Source organism: Tarenaya hassleriana, unplaced genomic scaffold (genome assembly GCF_000463585.1).
Source record: "Tarenaya hassleriana unplaced genomic scaffold, ASM46358v1 Cleome11, whole genome shotgun sequence".
Taxonomy (NCBI): Eukaryota; Viridiplantae; Streptophyta; class Magnoliopsida; order Brassicales; family Cleomaceae; genus Tarenaya; species Tarenaya hassleriana.
Window position 1 is genome coordinate 726,824 of NW_010961290.1, and position 26,793 is coordinate 753,616.

Consider the following 26,793-nt stretch of genomic DNA (forward strand, 5'->3'; position numbering starts at 1 on the left):
GAGAGAGAACACACACACATATATATATATATATATATATATATATATATATATATATATATTATATTTCATTTTTGGTACGTTGCTGAATGCTCTGAGAGCAGGGAACAGAAGACGAGGTGGTGGATTTTTCGCATGGAAAGCAATTATGGGAACTATGCAAAGAGAAATACGAACCCTTATGGCTAAAGGGAGGAAGCCATTGCAACCTTGAGCTATTCCCTGAGTACTTACCTCATCTAAGAAGGTTTATGTCGGCCGTGGAAAAGCTCCCATTACGGGATTCATCGTCGGACGATACAAAATCAGATGAGAGATCTACGGATCATAAACACGAGAGCAAGAGTAGGGTCGGCGGAACGAGAGAAAAGTCGAGGTATAGCACGGACTGCGTCACTAGTGCTCGAGAGAAACCGAGAAAGAGTTTTTATCGGTTTGGGAAGGCGAGGCACAGCGTTGATAGCGTAGAACGGGCAAGGAACAGCTTCGACAGGTTGGTTATAGCAATCGATCGATCCATTCATAACATTTTCCCATGACCATGCCATGAAATGGATTTAGAGGCACATTTGGAGGATTACATATAATATATTGTTTATAACAATGAATATAAATATATGATAATGTTTTCTATGAATGATTGGTTACAGGTTAGGGGATATGGTGAGATCAGTTGGGTTGTGTAATGTTGAATGTCTGAAGCAGGCAGCTACAGATGTTTGATTGCTGGTAATTCTTTTGTCAGACTTTGGAAGAGTGTTTTATATATGAATACAACATTTCCATGTAAATTTGTTTTTAACATTTTGCTTCTATTTAATTGGTTTTATTAGCTACGCATCATGTATATATATGTATAAATATTTCATCAAGTCGTATTATATGAGGGATAACCATATCCTACTCATAATTTCATATATAGTCATTTGAAAAAATAATCATATTGCTTGGTACTAATTAACAAGTTATATGTTGAATAAAATTAAAATATATGGAACACATATGCGAGAAATAAATCGAGAGAATACATACATACATTTGTGTGTATGTATATATGTTTTCAAATAAAGTTTTGTACATGTTGAACTTGTATGAATCAAAGGATTAAGTTCAAGAACGAGATTAAATTCCATCGAGAGTGCACTTTAGTATGCATTAATAATTTCATACAATGGGAGATTGTGTTAATTTTGATATGATATAAATTCAAAATTCTTATGGAAAAACATATACCAGAAAAAAAAAAATGGAATCAAACGGATAATTGGAAGCAGGTGAAATGGCAAGCCGTGGACCTCACAATCCCATAACCAAAGCCCGAGAACTAATTTCCTCACTTGTTCTAGAATCATCCACTCTCCCTATTCCTCGGCTTAAACCCCCATAGGGTTTTGGTGACTTATCGTTGAACAACTTTCTAGGGATAGACCCTCCCTCTCTCGCTCTCGCTCTCGCTCTCGCTCGCTCGCCCGCTCGCGATTCTAATGGCTCCTGCTCTGAGTAGAAGCCTATACACAGGTCCTTTGACGTCTCTTCCCCTTACCTCGGCTTCTTCTCTCAGAAACCGGATCCGGGTCTCTAATCTCAGAAGTGCGTTTGTGCCGCGTAGCGTTCTCAGAACCGGCGTTTCGTGTAACGGGTCGAGGTTGAACCCCGGGAAGAGGTGCACCCGCCTCGCCGTCCGGTGCGATGCGGCGGTGGCCGAGAAAGAGACGGCTGGAGCCTCCGGCGAGAAGTTCGAGTACCAAGCCGAGGTGGGTCTGTTTTCATTTCTCCGCAAAATTGCGTCTTCCTCTCGGTGAAATGATCTTAAAAATTCCGTGTTTTGGGCATGTTGAATATGTTTTCTTGACCAAAAGATCTTTCTTTCTGGTTCTTGGGTTTTGGGTGGGTGTTGTATTTGAGTGTTTTGAAGCTATGGGGATAAAGTTTGAGACTTGAAATACTCGTAGTTTTGGTGGCTTTTGCTGGTCTTTTAATGTGGAAATGTTCAAATTATTACAGGTTAGTCGCTTGTTGGATTTGATTGTCCATAGCTTGTACAGCCACAAGGAGGTGTTTCTCAGGGAGCTTGTAAGGCGAGTTACTATGCCGTTCTCTCTTATATTTGTCGCTTTCTAGTGGAATCATTAGGAGTTTCACTTCACTATCTTTAAACAATTTTGCTTCTTGCAATTATCTGCTATTATTTTTCCAGTGCTCTCTAATCTGACATGCTTATATATGCGTATCCAGCAATGCAAGTGATGCTTTGGATAAGCTGAGGTTCTTGAGTGTTACAGAGCCTTCTTTGCTGGGAGATGGAGGAGAGCTCGAGATTCGTATCAAGCCTGATCCCGAGAATGGGACAATTACCATAACGTATGAAGGGTGTTCTCTTTTCTTGATTCACTAGTTTCCTGGAATGATGAATGATCAGTTTAGAGGGTTTACATAGAGGTTGATGTGAATATGGCAATATGCATGCAGCGATACTGGTATTGGAATGACAAAGGAAGAACTTATAGAATGCCTCGGGACTATTGCTCAGAGTGGTACTTCCAAATTCTTGAAGGCTCTTAAGGTAATTCATCTCTTGTTGTATCATGCAATATAATCTTGGGATCGTTTGGTCAATATCCTAACATCTGCCGTTTTTTTTCCAGGAAAATAAGGACCTTGGTGCTGACAATGGTTTGATTGGCCAGTTTGGTGTTGGGTTTTATTCTGCTTTCTTGGTTGCTGAAAAGGTGAAGACTTTTCCATCTTCTTCTGTGATTTCCCCTTCTGGCTGGTGTTTTTCTCTTGAGGAATTTTGTGTGGTTATTGCTTTCAGGTTGTTGTTTCCACCAAAAGCCCGAGATCCGACAAGCAATATGTTTGGGAATCAGTAGCTGACAGTAGCTCGTATTTGATTAGGGAAGAAACAGACCCTGAGAATATTCTACATCGGGGAACACAAATCACACTTTACTTGAGGGTATTGTTTGCTGTCCCGTTTCTGATTTTCTTCTATTCAATCAAGAATTTCTTTATGCGTGAATTTGAATAGGAGTGTGTGATACTCTGGTTTGGTTATCGTATTTGTGATTTGTGTATATTTTGGTGACTCAGTTTGTTCTTGCTACAGGAGGATGATAAATATGAATTCTCGGAACCTACGAGAATCAAGAATCTTGTTAAGAATTATTCTCAGTTTGTCGGGTTTCCCATCTATACATGGCAGGAGAAATCAAGGACCGTGGAGGTGAGGATAGACTTCATGCCTTCTCTGGGTTTATCTGAAATAAGAGCCTTCTTCTGATTTATTTCTTAACAGAATTAGGCGCATATACTACCTCTGTTCTCTTTCTTTCAAAATCAGATCAAAGGGAGAACTGAAATCATTAAGGTTTTTCAACTTTGGTGGTTCTGTTTCTTGTTCTTATGAGCACAATGCCTTACATTGTTTTCATAATACTTTGGTGACTATGCAGCCTTACATTAATTGGCGTTATCAGCTAGTCATCTCCGTCATTGAGATGGCCTTCTTGATATATTCCTTCCTGCTAGGTATACTAAGCTTCACAATATGAAATTGTGTCAGGTCGAAGAGGATGAACCGGCTAAAGAAGGAGATGAAGAGAAGGAGGTAAATTTCATGGTTTTTAGCGTGGGAAGGGTTTCTCTGACTTGTGATTTCTGATTGATTTTGTTGCTTGTTTCAAGGGTGAGACCAAAAAGAAGAAGACTACTAAAACCGAGAAGTATTGGGAGTGGGAACTTGCCAATGAAACAAAACCTATATGGGTAAGAGGAAACATTAATTATCTCGGACTATATCTTGTCTTACTTGCTTACTGAACACTGATGATTGCACTCCTCTCTGTTTTGGTTAGATGCGCAATGCAAAAGAAGTGGAAAAGGAGGAGTATAATGAGTTTTATAAGAAGACTTTCAATGAGTTCCTGGATCCGCTTGCCCACACACACTTCACTACTGAGGTTCTGACACTTTCTATTTTATGTCAGCTTTTTATTTGTTCGAGTTTTTGACTTGGTTTCTGACTCTTTTAACGTGGTTTTTCTTGTATCTTGAAGGGTGAAGTTGAGTTCAGGAGCATCTTGTATGTCCCGGGGATGGGTCCTCTCAACAACGAGGATGTGATAAACCCGAAAACAAAGAACATACGTTTGTATGTGAAGCGTGTATTTATCTCTGATGACTTTGATGGGGAGCTGGTGAGTGAAACAATGTTAATATTGATTTCACTAGTGAATGCTAAATTCCTTCTTTGCGAAAAAGAGTATCGGTTCTCGAAATCAAATCGAGTTTTGAATCTCTAGATTCCCTTTTGCTTCTATATTTTTTTCTGACAAATTTCATAATTTGTTCTGCAGTTCCCGAGATACTTGAGCTTTGTTAAGGGTGTGGTGGACTCAGATGATCTTCCTCTTAACGTTTCCCGTGAAATTCTTCAAGAAAGCAGAATTGTAAGGCTAGCCTTCACAAATTAATGACAATACTGATATAAACACTGATTTCTTTTGCAAGATGCCTCTCTTGTTCAGAAATATCGAGCTTCTATTCTTATTGACATGTCTACTATATTTATTATTACTCTTCTTTTAACATTCAGGTAAGAATCATGAGAAAGAGACTTGTGAGGAAAACTTTCGATATGATACAAGAAATCTCTGGAAGCGAAAACAAAGAGGTCAGTGACTGATTTCCAGTTTTGTTCTTAAAGCTTCGTCCTCTCCACCGTGTTCATGCATCCTTTGGCTAATTCTTTTTTCTCTTTTGATACAATCCTGGACTCGAAAGTTCTCAAATAGGGATAAAAATGATAGTCGTGATACTCTATGGATGTCCTCATCATCTTTTAAACGTTTTGTGATGATGGCAGGATTATAAGAAATTCTGGGAGAATTTTGGGAGGTTCCTTAAATTGGGATGTGTAGAGGACACTGGTAACCACAAACGTATCTCGCCGTTGCTTAGATTCTACAGTTCCAAGAGCGAAGATGAGCTCACAAGCTTGGATGAATATGTGGAAAACATGGTTGAGAACCAAAAGGCCATCTACTACCTTGCAACTGACAGCTTGAAAAGTGCCAAGTCGGCTCCTTTCTTGGAGAAATTAGTCCAAAAAGACATCGAGGTGTGAGCTTCAAACCGGGTGTAAAATTCTTTTTCGTCTTCTTTAGGAGTTCACTTCTGTTTAGGTGTTTGGTATTTTTTGCTCTAAAGCTCTCTCTTGTAAATCATTCGTAGGTTCTTTACTTGGTTGAACCAATCGACGAGGTTGCCATTCAGAATCTACAGACCTACAAAGAAAAGAAATTTGTGGACATCAGCAAGGAAGATTTGGAGCTCGGTTAGTATCGTTAACCAGTTCCATTTTTTGCTTTGTATTAATCTTCCTTGATGGGTTTCGTATGCATATTGTCTAAGCTGCCTATGTGATATGTTTGTGATTCTCCCAGCAGGGGATGAAGACGAGGTGAAGGAAAGGGAGACAAAACAGGAGTTCAATCTTCTTTGTGACTGGATAAAACAACAACTTGGTGAAAAAGTTGCCAAAGTCCAAATCTCGAAGCGCTTAAGCTCTTCTCCATGTGTTCTCGTCTCTGGCAAATTCGGATGGTCGGCTAACATGGAAAGGTTAGTAACGAATACAATGTTGGCTACAGTGTAAAGTTACACTAGCCTTGTGTAGACCAGCATGAATCTCATATACATATATATGTTCTCATCGTCTGTCATCTCATCGGGTAGGCTAATGAAGGCTCAGGCACTGGGAGACACTTCGAGCTTGGAGTTCATGAGGGGTCGGAGAATTCTAGAGATTAACACCGATCATCCCATCATCAAAGACTTGAATGTAAGATACAATTTCTCCCATGCACGTTTCCATAGTTTGGTTTGGTAGTATGTGCTAATGGTGTAGGAGAATTAAGCTTGTGTGTTAATAGTTAGCCATACATATTTGCATTACATATACCAATACTCAAGAAGCTGAAATTCAGGATTTTTGAGGTTATTTTCTGCAGGCTGCGTGCAAGAACGCTCCTGACAGCAGTGAGGCAAAGAGAGCTGTGGACCTGTTGTATGACACTGCACTGATCTCAAGTGGATTCACTGTAAGAAAGAACTTATACTAAACATGAAACGATGAAATGCTCCATATATATATATATATAGATTTCATTTAATCCTCTTATGCCGTGGTCAGCCCGACAGCCCGGCCGAATTGGGTAACAAGATCTACGAGATGATGGCAATGGCAGTGGGAGGAAGATGGGGCCGAGTTGGAGTAGAAGGAGAAGAAGAGGCTGCTTCTTCAAGCTCAGAAGAGAGTGTCTCGAGTGAAGGAGATGTGAAGAATGCTGAAGCAGAAGTGGTGGAGCCATCAGAAGTCAGAGCAGAGAATGATCCATGGCAGGATTGATCCATTTCAATCATAATTCGCAATGCCCAACGAGTTTTTGACATCCAGCGAGGGGATATTAATAAGATCCGGACAAAGGGCTTTACGTGTTGGGAGAATTTTGATGGGGTTCGTAGATTGGTCCGAGCAAATCTGTTCATGTTCTGTAAGACTAATCTATAAACGTTATGCTTGTCAAAGGACGAGAACTGGAAAACTATGGCCGACGACTTTTTTAAAATTAAATTAAATTAAGCCTGTAATATTATCCCATGTCAGTTACTATTTGGGCCTCATTTGGGCTAACCGTTGGGCCCGTCTTCCTCACACGGGAAGTTAGCTTATTGGGCCTCTTGTTTTATTTTTTTTTTATACTTTTGAAAAAACTCTTAAAAATTCCTGAAATTGCTGAGAAAAAAATTCAAGCGCCAAATGATTTTAAAACTTGTAAAAAGTGTCTCAATAAATCCTAATCTTGTTAAAAAGTGTCATATTAGTTCTTCGAAAAAACTGATTATAATAATATAATTTTATATCTTACGATGACAGGTGATGTGACAGGTGATATGACACGTCAAATGTGATTTTTTTACCAAGTAATCAGTATTAGATTTTAGAAAAGTGGTTTTTCAGAAAATATTCTAGAGTCTCTTACGCACTTCATCGAACACTTACTATGCACGAACATTTAGTACTGGAATTTTAAAAAATGGCGATGTTGATACCCGCATCGCCATTTTTTCCGACACCTGAACAGAATGGTTCTTTGCGTTTCGAGTTCTTTCATCTATGCATCTTCTATGTTTCAGATCCCATCTATTGTAAACCCTTACCGAACTACTTCGAATTTGTTCAAGCCCTTCTGTCATTGATGGCGTTTTGTTATGATTTTGTCATCTTCTATGGATGTCCCCGATAAGCTCGAGTTTGAAATTATACAGAACGTTATCTACATTGAGGAAGACGGAGCGGATGTCGATCCTGAAGAGCTTAAAAGCCTGAGCAAATGGAATATTTCATCTTACATAGTGTAAGTCATCGTGTATATTAAGTGTTCGATGAAATGCCTCTAAGAGATTTTAAAATATTTTCTGAAGAAACCGATTTTCTAAAACCCAGTACTGATTACGTAGCAAAAAAAAATCACATTTGGTGTGTCATATCACCTACCACGTAGGATATAAAATCATATTATTATAATCAGTTTTTTCGAATGACTAATATGATACATTTTAACAATATTAAGATTTATTGAGACATTTTTTTGCAAGTTTAAGAATTATTTGATACTCTTGCAAGTTTAGAAAATTTTTTTCTCGCATTTTGCAAGTTAGAAGAATTTTTAGGAGTTTTTTCTTTATTTTAATAGATTTTTTTCCTTTTTCTTTGTTTATTTTTATTTTTATATATTTCTTCATCGTTTTCTAAAGATTTATTTCCTTCATTTCCGCTATAGAAAAACGGTAAGAATTCGTGAGATTCATCCACAGATATACCATCAGCCACTGTATAAATACAGATATGAATAACATAAAACTTCACAGCTTGAAACTCTCTTCTATACGTAAATTATTTTAGTAAACCTCTCTTCTCTTACAATGGCGAAAAGTTCCTTCAAACTGGCGTTCATGGCCTCCCTTTTGGTCGTCGCCTTTTGTAAGTGTCTCACCTGAAAAAAAAAATTACGTGTTTGAAAATTGATTTAGCATATGATTCAAAAGCAAACTCATTTTAAAGGTGTTACAAATTATATATAATAACGTCGACCCTATTATGACATGCTTTATATGTGTCTCGTACAATATGTTCTGTCATAGGCGTATCAGTGTCCGAAGCGAGAGAGATGAGGCAAGAAAAGGACGGCCATTGTATACCGGAACATCCTGGTTGCGGCCGCCGGCATGAAATCAACGACCATTGTATACCGGAACATCCCGGTTGCCGCGGCGGCGGCGGCGGCGGCCCGGCGAAAGTGAATACTTCTGGTTGATCCGTATGTGGGGCCCAGTGGGGTCGTTGTTGTGCCTGCATCGACGCCTAAAAATTCCTTGACTGTGTTTTGGGAAAATGAAATAAACCCGCATCTAATGCGTAAAATCAAAACACAAATTTTTATTGGACAAGAATCCAAAATTTCCCAATTATCCACACAAATTAAATTGCAATTTCTTCATGTGGCGTGACAAAAAAGAGATTTTTCGATTCCAATTTGATATCTATATATTGACGTGGCTTGTCACGTAATAAAAAAATAGAAAGACCGATATCATGTTAGCAGACACATCATCAATTTGGTTCAATTGAATCGGTTTAGAATTTATAATCGGTTATGATTTAACCAAAAAAAAATTGTTTAAAAAAAAAATTGGGATTTAGGGTTTTGAAGTGAACTCTATTGATACCGATTCTCCGGAATCGGAGAATTTCCCGCCGGAGACGAGGTAAAACCTGATCAAAAGCGTCGGATTTTCTCCATGATCGATCTCTGGAATCATACACGAAAACAAAGTTGTAAATCCCAGAGGACACCAAATCTTACGAAACCCTCATGTCAAGTTACATTTGAAAGCAAGAGCACGAAGACAACAAAATTCAACAAGTTCCACAATAATATAGAGGTAACAACAAATTCACCAGAAAATCCTAAACTTGGTAGAGGTAACAACAAATTCACCAATAATTCGATGACGCAACAAAAGGGTTGTCTCGGAAAAGAACACTCACCGACAGAACTCGACTGAGATTTTCTAGAAGACCCAGAATTAGATGGCGTCGTAATGTCGGTAGCCCCCTGCGGAAAGGTAGAAAGGAGAGGAGATGGTCGGGTAAACCAGCCCAGATAACCGGATTCATATCGCCGGCGACGGCGGATCACGGCTGTTGGAAAGTGGATACGGCGGTGGTTGTCGTGACGGGTTTCTTGATCGGAGATCTGAGACGAACATGTCTGCAGAGGTTGTTCAATTCAGCACTCTGTCTTCTTCATCTTCGTGTTCATCGATATATAATACAGTCGTATTGAACCGAAGAAAATTTTGGATTAAATTTTTACGAAGAAAGGAGAAAAAGACGAATAAAGATGTGTGATTTTTCTATATTTCCGGTAAATCTATTTTATGGAATTATAATATCCTAAAAGTTTATTAGAAAAAAATTCAATCAAATTCCGATTATTAGAATTTTTTTTCTTTTATTTATGAATTTTAATTTTGTGGGTTGCGTGTTAAATTTTAAATGTTATTCTACCGCCTATCTATAGGTATACCCTAACCCACTGTGTAGGACTGGGGAACGGTCGATTATAGATTAATGGTTATGGTTATTTGGGGTTATTAAAATTTATAACCAAACGGTTAATTAATTTTATTCGGTTCGGGTTCGGTTCAATTCGATTTATAAAAATTTATAATCAAATGGTTAATAATTTTTAATCGGTTTGGTTCGGTTCGGATCCAGTTATTTTGGGTTAAAAAAAAACATAACCAAATTAATGGTTATTTAATTTTATTCGATTCGGTTCGGATCCAGTTATTTTGGGTTAAAAAAACATAACCAAATTAATGGTTATTTAATTTTATTCGGCTCGGTTCGGTTCGAATATATATCGATCGGTTCATTTAATAATCGAAATACCCGAACCGAATATCCACCCCTACCACTGTGCATGCACTTAAATTTTAAGAATGTTTTCAAAATCGTAGTAAACTTTAAGTTTTATTTCATAATTGTTTTTACCAAAATTGAAGAAATGGATCCAAACAATTGAAATACCATCTGTAATTAAAATAATTAATAAACAAATATACCCACCAAATGAATTATATCATTAAATCAAATACAGATAAAATACGACCAGATTAGTCTAAAAATAAAAAAATAGATTTTTTTTTTGTGAAACGAACGAAACATAAAACTGAATTTGAGTACAAATAATGACAAGTATATATTTTTTTTTGTGTGTCACAACAAATCTATATGGAAAATTTTATATAGAAAGAGAAATAAATCCCTATAATATATAAATTAAATATTTGAGTTAGAAAAATGATAATGCTTATTCTGTCGATACTTTTAATGTATTTGGTTTTCTCCAACTTTTAACTAAACTTTCCTTTTTATCAAAAAATAAACTAAACTTTCCTTTTAGTTAAAATTTTATTTTTGTTCTATGGATTTCTTTTCTTTTTTGGCATATATAATTGATATTTCCTATATTTCCTTATAAGACGGAATATTTCAATTGTTGTTACACAAAAATGGTCAGATTTTCTAAATCCGTTGGATAAACACACGTTAATCAACTCTATAAATACAGTTGAAAAGTTTTATTAGCAGTGATTTTTAAAAAAAATCGGAGAAATGGCCAAAATTTCAATTAAATCCGCGTTCTTAATTTGTTTCTTGGTCGTCGTCTTCTGTAAGTATTATTTTTCATGATTTCATATTCAACAAATATAAACACCAACTAATATGCCACGTGTCATTTTCAATGCCGAATATTACACCATATGTTTTGTCACATAGGCGTATCATTGTCGGAAGCGGGAGATGTGAAGAAGGATGATGAACACTGTATCCCGGAGAAGCCTGGCTGCGGCGGCGGCGGCACCCAGTTCCACAGCAGCAGTGACGACAACGGTCCGAAGTTTATGGTGACGGTGCAAGATATCTTGACTTCTACTTGCGAATCTGACTCTGACTGTGCGGCCTTTTGCAGTACAACCCAATTGCCTGTCTGTTTTAGTGGCCATTGTGGTTGCACCAGCGCCTAGACTTAGCATAATGCCATTATATGTGGTGGCCAAAAAAAAAAAGAGTACGGAATAGGACTCTGATTCATTTTTAAACTAAGATGGTGCATGCATGCATGGTTGAGATCAGCCTATTGAATAAATGAACGTTTGTTTTTTTTATAATTTCTTCTAATTTTATTTACTGTTAATAGAATATTTGTTAGCATTATTTAAGAACAATTTAAACAAGAGCGAATTTTTTTTGTAAACGTAATTTTGCATAAAAACATTAGGTGAGATGAGGCCGCAAAAAAAAAATACAGATGAAGTGAAAAGAAAATATAATAATAAGGGGAAAAAATAATTGTCCAAGTGCCACGCGCTTGTGCTGCGCGTGGCTTTATGGATGCGATTTCTATTTTATTTTTAATTTTTAATTCACTATATTGGATACGAATATATTATTTAAAAACCTCACATAGAGAAAACATTTTGAGTCCTTTTTTTAATATATTAAATCCATACATTATTCGCCAAAGCAATATTGCCTTTATTAATGTGGAAGATTAATAGAGTTGACGAGGAGACGCAGCAGGAACATCAGAGTCGGCGAAGCCAAAGCACTTGCAAAGGCCGTTGTCGCACCGACAGTCGATACATGCCTCGCACGCAATGTTGCTCCAACACTCCGACCTCTTCGAGCATTTGAAGCTGATCGGATTCTCCCTCGTCTCGGCCTCGACGTTCGAAACTGCGTAAAATAAATTAACATTTCCATTTGTGTAAAAGGGAAAAAAAAACCCTCTGCATTTCATGTTATATGTCTTAAACAAATAGTGATAGAGTATATGAACCGGTGGTGGTCGAGATAACGAGGAGGATGGCCAAGAACGAGGCGACGATAACGCGAAGGTTCTTCATTTTTCCCAAACTTTTGGATTTCTTGATCGACTTTGCTTTAGTTAGGTTGTGAATCGTAAGTTGTTTGGTTTGCACTTCAATGGTTTGAATGAAATTTTTGTTTCACAAGAGAGGCTTAAATGGGAAAAATCTCATTTAAATGTTTTGGTAACTTTGTGATTACAACCTCAAACTTGCATATGCTCGGAAAATAAATGTTTATAACCCGAATCTATCTATATATCAAGCTTTTGAATGATTTTGGTCTTTTATATTGTTACCAAAACCCTTTTTTTAAGAGAAAACTCCAAATAAATCCAAGAATTTGATCATTTATTATCGATAAATATATGAATATGTTACATACCAAAATAAATACACGAAATTGCGTATTTCGTCCAATTTATCCCATAATCTCTGATGTCTCTTATATTCCGTTAATTGTTGCTTACATGTAAGAAAAAAGATATGGTTCTGTGAACGTAAGTGAGACGTGGGTTGAGAGATGTCACATAAGCTAATTAACACGGTTTAATTCGAAATTTAAAATTAAAAATCGAATCGAAACAATTGGAACCGGTTTAAGGTTTTAAATTTAAATCCATCCGAGATTAGAGAGAGAAGAACACATCCTGAACAAAAACCAACAACAAAGAGACGGATCACATGATATGCAGAAATTCGATTCACAGAAGAAATTGAGAGTTTCATTTGGGATAAGATTCTATTCTTTCACAGGAACAGCCGAACAAATCCACGAAAATCCTAACCCTAATTCCGACGGTGGTCTCCTCCCCCTACGATCGGAGTTTCTGGCGATCTCCACCACCGTAGCACAACCGTTCAAGACTTTTCTCATCTCCTCCTTCTACCTCTCCATAACCCCAGAAAACCCTAACCCTAATTCCGACGGCGAACCACATATGTTTCCAGAACGTGTTCTTCTCTCTCTCTAATTTCTGATGAGTCTAAGTTTAAAGACTTAAACCGGCTTAAATCGTTTCGGTTCGACGTTTAATTTCAAATTTTGAATTTAACCGTATTAGCTTATGTGGCATCACTAAACCATGTCGTCCTGATGTGGCACTTATTTGCCCCACAACAACATAACGATTGACGGAAAAAATATGTAATTTTATGTATTTATTTGACATATACAAAATTTATATATTTATCCGTAAGAAATTAGCAAATTCATCTATTTATTTGAGATTTTCCCCTTTTTATTTTTTGTAACAATTCGAAGTCTTTGGGATCCATTTGTCGTTGCATCAAGATTAAGAATATATATATATATAGTTTCTAGTTATTGAAGTAATTTTTCTTCTTTTTAATAATGATCACCCAAATAAAATAAAAAATAATTTCATCCAAAGTTGACGAAATATATCTTCTAGAATCTAAAGCAAAGTTATAATTCGATTCACCCTTAAAAAAAACAGATATCCGATTATATATATATGATTTGTTTCCGTAGTTAAGCTTTTCTAGTTAAAATGGCTAATTACTTGCCAATTTTATTCCGAATTACCAATTGAAATATGCAAGCAACATGGCACTATTTCATAATTCGAATCAATCAAATAAATGTCATTAAAATGATTCACCATCGAATTAATAAACCCTTCCATTTCGTGACATAATATATATTATAGGCGTTTGGACCAACAAAAACATAACCCATTGATGAGGCGTCTATATTCTTTTTTTTTCTTGGTGAAAATAAATTGTATTAACATTTATAATGCTTAGAGAAAAAAAAAAGGCAGTTTCCGTTATACCACCAAAGTGGAATACACAGAGGGTATATAATATTTTGCCAAATATCTTTTAGAATATCTCCAATATAGCAATTTCGGGTTTTATACCATTCGCTAAATAAGGCACAAAATCGAAACGCGATCCATGACCCGATTTGCTTTGATTATAATGGCAATTCACATATTTTCTTTAACCGATTCACCATTACAAATAGTAAAATCAATCCGGAAAAAAAAATATTTCTAATATTCATCACTGTATACACGAAGATATGGCTTCAAGAACAACATCCCTTCTCTTCCTCTCCATTGCTCTCGCCAGTGAGTTTCTCGCTCTTTCTCAACGCACACACACACACACACATATATATATGTATATTTCAATCTCTATATATGTACGTATAGTCGGACGAAAATCATGGGTCGAAAATTAATATAATGTAAACTCTTTGTTTGGCAGGCGTGTGGCTTGTGGCAGTGGTGCCGAGGACGAAAGCTCAGCATTTCGTGAAGTGCAAGACGTCGGAAAACTGCCAAGGCATTCAGTGCCAGATAGGGCAGGGGATTACGTGTAAAGACTCGGTCTGTGTTTGTGTTCCGAACACTAAAACAGGTTCATCCGGACATGAGAAAAAGAAGGCGCAATGGCCTTGCGATTGGTCCGAGGATTGTGACAAGCATTTGAAATGCCCTGTCGGTTTACCTCTATGCATGGAAGGAATCTGTGACTGCTTAACCGGCTAGAGGCTTATTCTGCTGTTCCGGTTTCCCCACTTAATAATAATAATAATGATAATGAGATATATCTATATGTTATGAAAACATCCCCATCAACAATGACCGCTTTTGATCGATAATTATATTATACTTAGAGGTTGATGATCAATATATATGTCTTCTTGATGAATGAATAGATTTGATTTTATTACTGTCTTTAAATATTATATTGAATAAATAAGATATTTTATATCTTTTAAATGACACAAATGTGAATATATTTACATATGTATATATTTTAAAGTAAGAAAAACTGTTCTTATAAAATTTGCTGTCTTTTCTTGTTAATTTTTTTTTTCACCCGTTTTGTTTTGTTAGTTGAATAAATGAAAAAAAAAATGCGATAACATAAATTGAATACTGTGCTAAGAAAATACTCAAAACGATTTTTTTTTAATTGTCGATGAACCAATCTTTCCATTAAAATGGGTATTCATGTCATATTATTGAAATATGATATTTTTTAAAATATTTATAAAAAATCTACTATAAGAAAATAAGATGAATGAGCGTTTTGATCGACCAATCTACTATAAGAAAATACTTTGGCTTCTGGGTATGTAATCAATAGATTTACAAAAATGAAATGCAAATAATTCACATTTTTTGAATATAGCAATTATATAATTAAGTCGATGGAGGATGCCATTTATCAGAAGAGGGAAAAAAAATTTGGTCAAAGAGATGAACTGATTTGCCATTTTAGATTTGCTTCAACACGCTATAAATATGTATCTCCTATTGTCGGAAGAAAACAATTAAATCTCTCTGTGATCTCTATACCTCAAACTCTAAACCCTAAATACAAATCATTCAAATTCCAAAACCAAGATATGGCAACCAAGGCAACATCACTCTTCGTTCTCCTGCTTGTTCTCTCTTGTGAGTCTATCTCTCTCTCCCTCTCTCTCGATGGGTTTGAATCCCCCGATGAATGTCATTAGAATCGTTGGTTTAGATCCTCGCAGGATATCAAAGATTAATATATAGTATCTCTCTTTTGTTCGTATTTTTATATAAATTAGATAATCTTATCGACGTATTTACAGGTGTGTCGTTGTCGATCGTGCCCGGGGCCGAAGCGCAGTTGATTGTTCCGTGCAAAACCGCAAAAGACTGCAAAGGGGTTCGGTGTTCGAGCGGAAGTGCCCAGTGTGTGGTGAAGCAATGCCAATGTCCCAGTTCTGACAACATCAGCCCAGTCACCGATGTTTCCGGACAAGACCCGAAGTGATATCGTACTCATTCAGTTAAAACATTTCCCTTTTATACTTCTCCTAACAACGTTACAGATTAATAAAAAACCAATTGCGTATTAGCAATAGAATTATCTTTTTGTTTAAGCAATTATCATAATAATAATAATAATAATAATAACAATAATAAAACTGTTCTTAAAAGTATTGGGAATTAAAATTTTAAATTTCAATTGTGTTTGAATGTTTCATTTAAAACAATGTACATGCAAACAAATAATATATTTAGAGATTCGATCGTGATGTAAGTTTTTCCACAAAATGAAAATGATAAAGAGAAGTGTCAATAATGGAATTTAGAAATTCTAACTATTTTTTGTATAAGTTGTAATTGGAATATTCGATACCAAAACTAAATATAGGCAACAGTAATAGTGGAGGTTCTATACATTTCATCAAGAAAAAGTTCTATACATATAAGCCAAAAAAAAATCCGTAGAAATTAAAGAAAACTTAACTGAATGGAATGTTTTTAATTAAAGATCAGGAAAATCAAACACATTTAAACCTTAACCAATAATTCAGAAAAACATTCTCGACTTTTTAGCTAAAGTATTTAATTACAAAAAGACATCATCTGACATCTATTCAGTCGAAGACTGGCCAAACCTGCTAGGAGAAGTAGAGGTTTCTGAAGACTCTGGGGGAGATGGAGGTCTCCAAAGTCGTGGAACGAAGAAAGCGAAAAAAGAGTGCAAGGGTATATTGGTAATTTCAAAAGGATTATGGGTCTCAGTTACGGGCTTATTTGGGCTTAGGTGGTTGATGATGGGCTTTGAATGAAAAATAATTGGGCTGATGAGTAAGGAAGGAAGGAGGTTCATGGATCTGAGTTTGATATTGGGCCTGGACCAAAGGTTTACATGTTGATGTTTCTCGTTCTTATTAATCATAGAATGTTAATATATTTAAAATATAAAAATAAAATCTAATATAATATTATGAAATATTATTCTTATGTGGGTACCACATCATCCAACGTGACATATAATTAACTATGTAATTGTAGGCGTTAGTAGATGCACCTACAAAGTACGAAAATAAAAAACTCGGTTATTGCACTTTAATGGAGAAACTGTGATAAAAATAATTTATAGCCACAAATTTATCACATTGAGGAAACATTTTCGAACATGGCATAAATATACCTACCACTTTGCAAAAATAAAATATTATTTCAAAGAAAGGGACTTTTGAGTTACAATAGAAGATACGCGAGGACCTATAAAACAAGTGCATGACCTTGATAGGATACTTGAATTTAAACACTATTAAATCTAATAAATCTTGGTATTGGATTGAAATCTCATTTAATATTTGTGCGTGGTCCTACGATAGTCTGTCTTGATGTTATTTATACAATAATATTTGTTGTTAGGCAATGCGAAGCATCAAATTGCCACTAATTTTATGTCATTCACAAATATGCATAAATTTTCTGCTCTAACTCGAAAACGACATTTTATCAGGTTTATTATAGATGAAACTATTAGGATGAGTTGGTTCTCTAAATATTAAAAAAAATCATTAATTAATGGAATATAACATAAAATAATGTGAACAAAATCTATCGGTATCTAAATTTGAAAAGATTAAAGAATTGAAAAGAATGATGTTGTTTTTGGAATAATTTAATCTACACATGCAAAAAAGAATAATTTCATACCAAGATTTTTTCTTGTGGACGAGATAAATCCTTACCGGTGTCTGATATATATATATATATATATATAGCATTTTTAAAGTGGTTTCTTTATGCAGATGGGATTATAGATTATAAAACCAACGACATGCTCTTATATGCGCACACAACGTAGGAACATACTTGTCTTGATATAGAAGCAAGGAGACATCAATCGACCCTTTGTTTCATACCCAAAACAATGAATTTGCATATTCTTGTCTCTTAAAAAGAATACGATTTTTTTCTAGATATGGTTCGAGTTCTTCTGCCCATTTATTTTCCTTTTTTTCCTGATAAGCTAGCAAGTGGAATTTTTTTGTACATAATAAAAGTTAGATTGTGACAAAAAATAAAAGTAAAAATCATTAGATTTTATGTACATGCGCACATCCATATGTGTGTCCGTGTTTGTATTTATAACATATTTTTTTTTAAGAAGTTGAAGAGTATATCACGAGTCGGACTCGTGGCGAACCAGCTCGACGAGTCTCAGTAAAAAAAAATATTTTTAATATTTTATATATTTTTAAATATTTTTATATAAAATTTATAATTTTATTAGATATTTAATTTATTTTGTTTGAAAATTTAATTTTTTATTATATTTTAGATATTTTAAATATTTTTTAAAATAATATATTTGATTCGCGGATCGATTTGTTTGGCTCGCGGATTAAATCAATTTGGGTTAGATTGATCTATTTTTGGCTCGTTAAAAAACGGACTAGACTAGACGAAAATATTCATAGATCGAAACTAGTCCGGTCGGATTGTATCGGATCAACCCATTTTACACCGTTCGTAACGATTTTTGCGTAGTAAATTTTCAGTATTTTAGAAATAAATATTTTTAAAATAATATACATTGAATAGGGGCACTAAAAAAATGAGACGGCCCTATATACGTATTTGGTAAGAAATTAAGAATATGAGATTGCAGATATATAGTTTTCTTTTGGGTTGAAATCCACGTGATATATTCCCGAGCGACATGGTAAATTGTACAAAATATTCCGGTAGATATGCATACCATACCAAGTTCGTTCATCATTTCAGCGGTCAAATCATAATCGAATATCGTTTATTGCATAATTAACGAATAAATTTTCCTTTTACGGGACTTTGTATTAACTTTGATACTTAAATAATATTTAAAAACAATCGAAATCGATATAGAGATTCCAACGCATTGAAGTTGACATTGCTGACGACATGCAGGTAGGTTCAAAGTTGCCAATGATTTTTGATTAAAATTATTAAATAAAAAGTCTTTTTTTTTTTTTATTTGAATTTTTGTGAACTTCATGTCATTTTCCAATTGGATGGCCTTGTGCGTGCGTGGGGCCCATCATGGCATTCTGTGGCTCTCCTTTGTCCAAATTAAAATATCAAATACAATTGAAATAAATATATAATAATTTGGGCTCAGATAATCCGTCTCTTCGGGGCGAATTTGGTCATTTATACTCCATTATTACATTATATATACCCCTCCCCTTTCGCGGTATCAAACTTAGAACAAAACTATATATATATATTGAATTATAAGAGTTTATAAAACAATAATAATTTATAAGATTTATGGAGATTAGCGTAGAGAGTCAAAGTAGTTGAAATTTATTAAGTTAATAAATTATTTTTAAAAAGTAAAAATCTAAATAATTTTTTAACATAATTTTTAGTTGAATTCTTTCAACTCAATCCAATTGGAATAATATTTATTTCATTTTTTAAAATATGGTTTACATATTATCTGTGGATTAAAAATTTTATTATCACATCAAAATAAATAAGTTTGAATCAAAAATTTGTTCCGGGATAATTCAATTAAAATAGACAGATGGGGCTAATCATAAAATAAATAATCCTATTTGATACTTGCAAAGCTTGTAATTAATGGTGTACTAAATTAGATTACTAACAACTAATGGAGATCATAATTAGTACAAGGACCTATTAGATTATATATATAATATTTTTTATAAATATAAGCATGAGAAGAAAACATAAAGTTAAATGTCTTTTGTAAATGATATAATTACGTATACGGACGGATAGAGACGTATCGATTAGGCACGTCTCCTGGTTGCAATATGGAAACAGCATAGTAATACTAGGAACACATGCTGACTGCGACCTTTCGTTATATCATTATCGATTAATTAATTTAATTTAGTAAGTGTGATTAATCTATTAATTATTGAGCGAACGGTACAACTAATCGGAAATATTCTCCGATATCCATCCATTCGTTGGAAGATACGTGCCGGTAATAAACATGACAGAGAATGCTCTTGTTAATTAATTAGAAAATGTATTACGTAATTGAACAAGATAGGTTAAGCCAAAATTAGTGGGTGGGTCACTGCCTTAATTAAGAACACGATGCGATTAAGAATTCAATTAATCAGAAAGCCGCTTGGTTTATATTTTCTTAACCCACTTGAGAAAAGATGCATGGTATTAATTAAATACAGTACTTGGACACTAATAGCAGTTCTTAAAATTATTTAAAAATTTAAAAATACTATGCAGAACAATTTATTCGTATGGCTAGCCACACATTCATAATTCATAATTCATATATAATCCTCGGAGATATGTGATCTAATTCTAAATCGATATATTATCTAATTCTTATAATAGATGTAAATCATTTCCAATAATATCAATTATCACTAGAAGCATGATTAGATACCAAAAAAATGTCTTCTCAAACAGAGCAAGAACAGTCTCGAGATTACCTTTTTTTTTTTCCTTCATGTAATCGGGGGGGAACTATTTTACAAAGGGCATGAAGCATATGCATCATCATCATCATCATCATCATCATCGAAAGGATATTATCCTCTATATATGTGGACTAATGAAATAATGATTAGAAATGAGAAGATTTTTTTTAAAAAAAAGGGTTGGGGGATGAGTGAAGAAGTGGGGAGACAGTGCACATAGATGTGTCTGCTGCATTCATATGAACTCCATAAAACCCTAATAAGATTATTATTACATTACAAAATAGTAAAGCTCAAAAGGTGAATGAAGCATTTTGTCAAATTTTTCGTGCAACTCAATTCTTTGGTCCAACCATTTTCTCCATGACGCGTGCTGGACACAGACTCCCCAAGAGTGATGTCATATCACATAAAAATCATGATTTTTACATTAGAAAACCCTATCTGGGTCTACGAAATGCCATTGTAGACCAATAGGCTTCCATGAAATTTCGCACAATATATGAAGAAATATGTTACTGAGAAAATAAAGCAGAAGAAATTCTTTGAATATGTATATGTGTATATATAACCTTAATCTGTTGGGAATCATACTGCTATTATCCATGCACTATCAGAAACTAATTAATTTTGTCCATGCTATAAGACAAAACTGCACCAACTTAAATCCTCTAATTCAATGCTGCTTAATTAATGATATATAATCGGTAACATATAATTCATATCCATAATACAAAACACACAAACATATATATACACACACACATACACATGTATATATATCGGATTATGATACAAGTACGCATGTGTAAGGTGATGTAAAAAATGTCTGGGGGAAATGGTGGACCGGCCACAAGAGATCACTAGCAAATGTTTGGACCCACCGGTTAACAAATAGCAACGAACCACAATATATATATATATATATATATATATGTCTCATTGTAATATCAAATCATGTCTTTTTCCCATCATATATGCCTAGAGTCGAAACATTGAATTAACACAGGCTGCAGCATCCGTACCCACTCTCAATTATAGGGTTTAGCCACTTATTTCCTCCGATGATAGGCTTCGTAGATGCGCATGCCTTCTCTACAAAAAAAAACCCAAATATTATTTGATAATTTCGATTTACAAACAAAGAATATTATAATGTATTTGCAAAAAGATTCATGTGTTGTAATTGTTATTATAGACAATCCCATATTGATGGGGAAATACAAAATACAAAGTGTTTTTTTTTATAACGTACAAAATACAAAGTTCGTTCGAAATACATATTGATATTGATATATGTGAACCCAGGCTCTTCATATTCTCACATACATATATATGTTTTCCTTCTTTTTTTCCCTTGTGGATATAATGGTGGGACCGTATCCTATATCAATGATTATTCAAATCAAATATGTATTCATGATGAATTACACATTGAAATAAAAGGGAGAGTGTCCATGGGTTGCGCACAGATAGTTTCTCACAATAATATATATGCACGTTGACGTCAACATATGGCTCACGTTGTAATCCCCATGTAATTCCATTAATTATCGATTTTTGCACCATTACATGTTATAGCAATAAAAAAAAATCCAATAATAACTTCGATCCTCCCTCACGGTTAAAAAGAATACACATGTTATGTGTGTCTGTTATGTAGAAGATTTACTGAAAATATATAAACATATAGTGTTAGGTTAAAAAAACTACTATGATAATTAACGCATAAATTATAACTTTGCGTTATAATAATGGTTGTTAGGCCTCGATCATATGATTTCAGCCGTGAAATTATTTATTAAAAAGGATGGGAATAGAAAGAAATATTAAATTAGTTTAGTTAATAATTATGGATGGAGGGATCTTTTGTCTTGTGCTTGTTGCTCGAACTTATCCATTCCTTTCATTTAAAATAACTCTAAGAGGCCTAGATAAAATTCGGTAGTGGATGATCGCCTAATTAATTCTAATTAACGTGACTATTTATTATTTGTTGCAAACAAACAAAAAAAATACGAAATAAACAATGGGAAAGCACATTCGTATAAAAAAAACTAATTAATTATTTCCATCTTTCGTTTGGAAAGTAAGAGAAAAAATAGAAAACATATGAAGTTTTGTATTATTATAATTTTTTATCTTAAAAAATTTATTAGTAATAGTATAATATATATTTATTTAGTTAATGAAAATAATAACAAAATAGTTAATTTTAGGATTTAATATAATACTCCCTCCGTTTCAAAATAGTTGTTGTTTTAGATTATTTCACATTTTTTAAGAAAAGATAGAAAAAATCAAATATTCCCTTATTTAATGATAAAAACAATGTTATCACTAATAGTTTATTAGAATTTAATAGGGATAAAATTGAAAACTATTGTAAAAACATACATTGAAAATGTAGAATGACAAATATTTTGAAACATATAAAATAACCTAAAACTACAAATATTTTGAAACGGAGAGAATAATTAAATATAAAATATTCTTAGGATTTTAAAATCTATTAATTTTACTCTCTATATATTCCATTTACAGTACCTGAATATTTAAAAACCGAAAAATAAATTGATCTAGTATGATTTTTAACTATATCTATAAGTATTGATTATGTTTTTATATCTTCTGGCTTGTCAAAAGGAGACATCGATAATGACTTTAGTTTAACAACTGAAATTAACGGTTCTAATTTGGCCGGTTTTGGTGTGTCTATTTTGATTATTTTAAAAGCAAGGTTTTAGATAAATTCTGTAACTTACTCGAATTTTCAATTAAAATAATTTTTAATGAGTCCAAAAACATATGACCACAGTGTCTTTGCACGTTCAAACTATACAACACTCAACAGTGTTATGATATTATATGAATATGTAACCTTATAATATTATTATCGGATAAGGTATGAAGAAATCGACTTTTATCTACAGTTGTTTACGCATTATCGATTATACAATTGTTTTGTTTTTATTCTTTTTTCATTTTTATTTTTATTTGCACAGTAATTTAGTACTCAAAGCAAAGGTGTGCATTTATAGTTGATGACTGAGACGAGCATATTGTTTAAAAGTTTATGAACTAGAGACTTCACAAATCGGTCCAAAAGTCTAAATGATATCATTATATTTCTAAATTGAAATAAAACATTATCCTAACGTCTATAGTATATAATACGACAAAAGAGGTAGGATACAAAACAGATCATTTTTTTATTAGTGTTATATTAGGGCAAAAAATAGATGTTTTTCTTATATTTGAGTATGTTTTCAGATATTTAATTTAGATTTAGGATAATATATCTAATTTTCTAATAATTTAATTATTTTAATCTCGATTTTCGATAATAATATCACAGTTTATCTAAGCCAGGAAATTTTTTAAAAAAAAATTGTTTATATATGCACGTTTCAGTTATGGACCCACTTCCTCCCCATTCTTCTTTCTTTTACTCTATAAAACCCCTCTTCTCCTCATCCTCCATTTCAACAACTTCTTCACTCGCAAAAAAAAAAAAACCCTAAATTCTTTCAAAGAACCCAAGAATCATCATCACATCTCTCTCCCTCTCTCTCCCTCTCCCTAGTATATATATAACGGTTAAAGACTATGATTCCGGCGGAAATAACCGGATTATTACACTATCTACCACCGGAAAACCCGATAACTATTCCGGCGGCGGCGGAGTTCAGCATGTTCCAAACCAGCATGCCCTCACCATCATCGCCATCTCTGTCTTCGCTGTACTACCTCAACAGTCTCACGATCAACAGCTCATCATCCAACGGTCAAGAACTCATCGTGAGCAACAACTCGACATCGGACGAGGATCACCAACAGAACATCATCGACGAGAGGAAACAGAGAAGGATGATATCGAACAGAGAGTCCGCCCGAAGATCGAGGATGAGGAAGCAGAAGCATCTCGACGAGCTTTGGTCTCAAGTGTTAAGGCTTCGCAACGAGAACCATTGCCTTATCGATAAGCTGAACCGAGCATCAGAGAGCCACGACCTAATCTTGAAAGAGAACGCCAAACTCAAAGAAGAAGCCTCTGATCTCCGACAACTTATCACCGAAATGCGAGCCGACAACAACAACAACGACAACATCTGTATTAGTTTTCTTAGGGAGCTTCAAGATTTTGACCCTTCCATCAAACTGTAGAATCAATAAGAGAGACAGAGACAGAGAGAAAGAGAGAGATCGATTTTGGTTGTCTTCTTTTTCTTCTTCTTCTCCGTTTCAACGTCGCTTGATCTTTATGTTTTTGCTTGTATTATATATATATATATTGTATTTTGCGTGTTAAAGTTAAATAACTTCTTTGGTGAGCATATTCTTGTTATCCTTTCATCTTATTTTTGGCAACTCGGGTTATTTATATACTGAGTGCTAGTGGGAGAAATAATGACATTTTGTTCTATGCGTCTCGACTTTTGTTTGGTGAGAAATCACATGGAGTTACTGAACAAGTACTTTGAATTGCGTATACGTCATCTCTCTTTTCATAATATTTTTTTTTTTAGTTTGAAAGAACACACGCGACTGAATGCTAATATGTCTCGACAGTTAAATAACATAATTTATTATATTTTTTCCATTATTTGTAGCGAGTTGTTTGGGATAATTGATTACAACCGTTAAAAAACCCATCAATAATCAGAGAAATAATTAAGTATATATAATGATATAACGATAGGTTAGTTTATGACGACATACATTAATTTTGTAGTTTCTGTGTCGCCGCATATATGCACTTACATCACAAAAAAAAAAAATTTCATAGCACCCAAGAAAAAAATTGATCGCAACTAAAATGGGTGGACCGTCTTCTTGAAATTTTTTATCAAATACTCAATCATTAGTTCCTTTTTTTTTCAAAATTAATATCCACTCAGGTGTCACTCGATTAACCCAACAAGATTTGGTTTCTTGATTTTTCACCTCACACAAATTGTACATTATAAAAGTAGGGTTTCTCTCTCTCTCTCTTTTTTTTATAACAAAAAAAAAATCTAAAAGATTTGTCCCATGAACTCAAGAAATGATTTTGATCGCCATACATAATAGACCCCATGATCTCTTTAATTAGAACAACGAAAGTTGTTTTCTTATGAGATGAGAAAGATGGTCTGAAGAACTTTTGTATCAAACAAATGTTTCGAGAAACCAATTCGAATATATGATTCGTAACCACAACATAATCTGTCTGAAATCAATAACTGGATACAACATTTTGGCACGACATCGACAGGAAATGCATTCCTTGGTCTGGGGACATAACAAGAAAGGAGTAATTCATGAAAATCCAACATGATAAGTTTTGATGTTATGGTGAGTTTGTGGGGTTTATACACAAAATTAGCAAACTCCATGTGGTCCACTTTGTTTCGTTTTTAATCATTCCTTCACTTGCATTTCCGAATTCATACATATATATATATATATATTATGAAAGGAGACAGAGGGAACAAGGACAAAGAGAGGTGGAAGCCCTGGTGGTAGTGGCTTCATCCACTAACATTATTACGTCATCATTCTTCTCCTCATTTTTTTATGGTACTTCCAAAACAAGAACAACAATACATGAATTTGATACAGAAGACAGCTTTTTTGTAGTTATCCGTACATTTATATAAATAAGTTTATATCTGCGCCTATGCTTATATGGATATATATGTATAAACATGAGTCTCTATATACTGACCGTGAATACGCATATACATAGGACATTGAAGATGGGGCGGCTTGGACCAACTGCAGACCGTAGCCCAATTTAATGTTCAAATTCAATTTCTAAGCCAACAATACTTGGGCTTATTAAGTCTCATTAATGGGCTATGTTGCTGAATCAGATAAGAATGGGCCTGAACGGTCTCTATTGGGCTCAGCCCAATTACAATCGAGCCCGATCCACTTAAGACAATTTTACACCAACCAAGAAGGTTTTTTTTTTTTTTTTTTTTTTTTTTTTAGGTTTTTTTTTTTTTTTTTTTTTTTTTTTTTTTTTTTGCGACGAAACAAAGAAATTGTGATTTAATTTTTTGGTATCTTGGTCAAGGCGAGTTCGAGTCTTGAGTGTAGATGTAATCGGTGTGAGCAGCGACGGTTCCCTTGAGAAGACATTCCTCATGGCTGTCCGAGTTCTTACACACCTCTTTTCTCTCCCTCGTCTGCTCCTCCATTATCATCCCACCAAAAATTAAATACATTACTACTTTTTTTTTTTTTATATAAAAAATATTAACACCTGCCACAACCCATTTCATGTTCTTGATTTTTACAATACTCCAAAACTGCTTACAATCTCCTAATCATTCATCTTATAATCCATCTCGACCGTGCTGCGCTATTCAAACTCCAAAGAAAAATTACAAATACAAATACAAATCCCCCTGCTAAAAACATAAATAGCAAACATATGATATATATACATATATATATATATATTATATACATATATATACGAGGTATGAACTTACATGATGATGTGGGGATTCTTTAGGCGGAGAAGATGGTGTTGGTGTATCAGTACCGCTAACTGCTGAACCCATACT

The 26,793-nt window shown here is 34.1% G+C and overlaps 6 protein-coding genes across 9 annotated transcripts in view; 5 read left to right on the forward strand and 1 right to left on the reverse strand.

Moving 5' to 3' along the window:
- Positions 1 to 812, forward strand: part of LOC104805221 (protein ABHD17B) — a 3,283-nt gene extending 2,471 nt beyond the window's left edge. For 2 of the 3 annotated variants that reach the window (XM_010529708.2, XM_010529709.2), the window contains exons 5-6: positions 105 to 493; positions 651 to 812. In XM_010529708.2, coding sequence (XP_010528010.1) covers positions 105 to 493; positions 651 to 723 — 462 coding nt within the window. In that variant the 3' untranslated portion in view covers positions 724 to 812. Of the gene's footprint in view, positions 1 to 104; positions 494 to 650 lie in introns of those variants that run through there. The other variant, XM_010529710.1, reaches the window with a different exon arrangement.
- A 555-nt stretch (positions 813 to 1,367) lies between these two features.
- On the forward strand, positions 1,368 to 6,665 carry LOC104805222 (heat shock protein 90-5, chloroplastic). 2 transcript variants are annotated; one of them, XM_010529711.2, is made up of 19 exons: positions 1,368 to 1,754; positions 2,005 to 2,078; positions 2,236 to 2,361; positions 2,470 to 2,563; positions 2,646 to 2,729; positions 2,816 to 2,959; positions 3,110 to 3,226; positions 3,566 to 3,610; positions 3,688 to 3,768; positions 3,858 to 3,962; positions 4,059 to 4,199; positions 4,359 to 4,451; positions 4,598 to 4,675; positions 4,868 to 5,122; positions 5,236 to 5,338; positions 5,448 to 5,625; positions 5,740 to 5,845; positions 6,015 to 6,104; positions 6,197 to 6,665. In XM_010529711.2, the coding sequence occupies exons 1-19, from the start codon at positions 1,485 to 1,487 to the stop codon at positions 6,410 to 6,412; spliced, it is 2,400 nt and encodes a 799-aa protein (XP_010528013.1). In that variant the 5' UTR covers positions 1,368 to 1,484; the 3' UTR covers positions 6,413 to 6,665. The 2 variants fall into 2 exon arrangements, with proteins under 2 accessions (XP_010528013.1, XP_010528014.1); XM_010529712.2 differs by having other exon boundaries at positions 1,369 to 1,754; positions 5,451 to 5,625.
- A 4,057-nt stretch (positions 6,666 to 10,722) lies between these two features.
- On the forward strand, positions 10,723 to 11,307 carry LOC104805224 (putative defensin-like protein 262). The gene is made up of 2 exons (XM_010529713.2): positions 10,723 to 10,808; positions 10,916 to 11,307. Exons 1-2 carry the CDS (start codon positions 10,751 to 10,753, stop codon positions 11,161 to 11,163), a joined length of 306 nt encoding a protein of 101 aa, XP_010528015.1. The 5' UTR covers positions 10,723 to 10,750; the 3' UTR covers positions 11,164 to 11,307.
- A 2,749-nt stretch (positions 11,308 to 14,056) lies between these two features.
- On the forward strand, positions 14,057 to 14,528 carry LOC104805948 (putative defensin-like protein 298). The gene is made up of 2 exons (XM_010530668.1): positions 14,057 to 14,105; positions 14,245 to 14,528. Exons 1-2 carry the CDS (start codon positions 14,057 to 14,059, stop codon positions 14,526 to 14,528), a joined length of 333 nt encoding a protein of 110 aa, XP_010528970.1.
- Positions 14,529 to 23,700: 9,172 nt separating this feature from the next.
- On the forward strand, positions 23,701 to 24,570 carry LOC104805225 (basic leucine zipper 43). The gene has a single exon (XM_010529714.2). The coding sequence runs from the start codon at positions 23,843 to 23,845 to the stop codon at positions 24,398 to 24,400; it is 558 nt and encodes a 185-aa protein (XP_010528016.1). The 5' UTR covers positions 23,701 to 23,842; the 3' UTR covers positions 24,401 to 24,570.
- A 1,650-nt stretch (positions 24,571 to 26,220) lies between these two features.
- Positions 26,221 to 26,793, reverse strand: part of LOC104805226 (phytosulfokines 1) — a 1,169-nt gene continuing 596 nt past the window's right edge. The window contains exons 2-3 of the mRNA XM_010529715.2: positions 26,719 to 26,786; positions 26,221 to 26,415 (exon numbers count right to left, since the gene is read on the reverse strand). Coding sequence (XP_010528017.1) covers positions 26,293 to 26,415; positions 26,719 to 26,786 — 191 coding nt within the window. The 3' untranslated portion in view covers positions 26,221 to 26,292. The remainder of the gene's footprint in view (positions 26,416 to 26,718; positions 26,787 to 26,793) is intronic.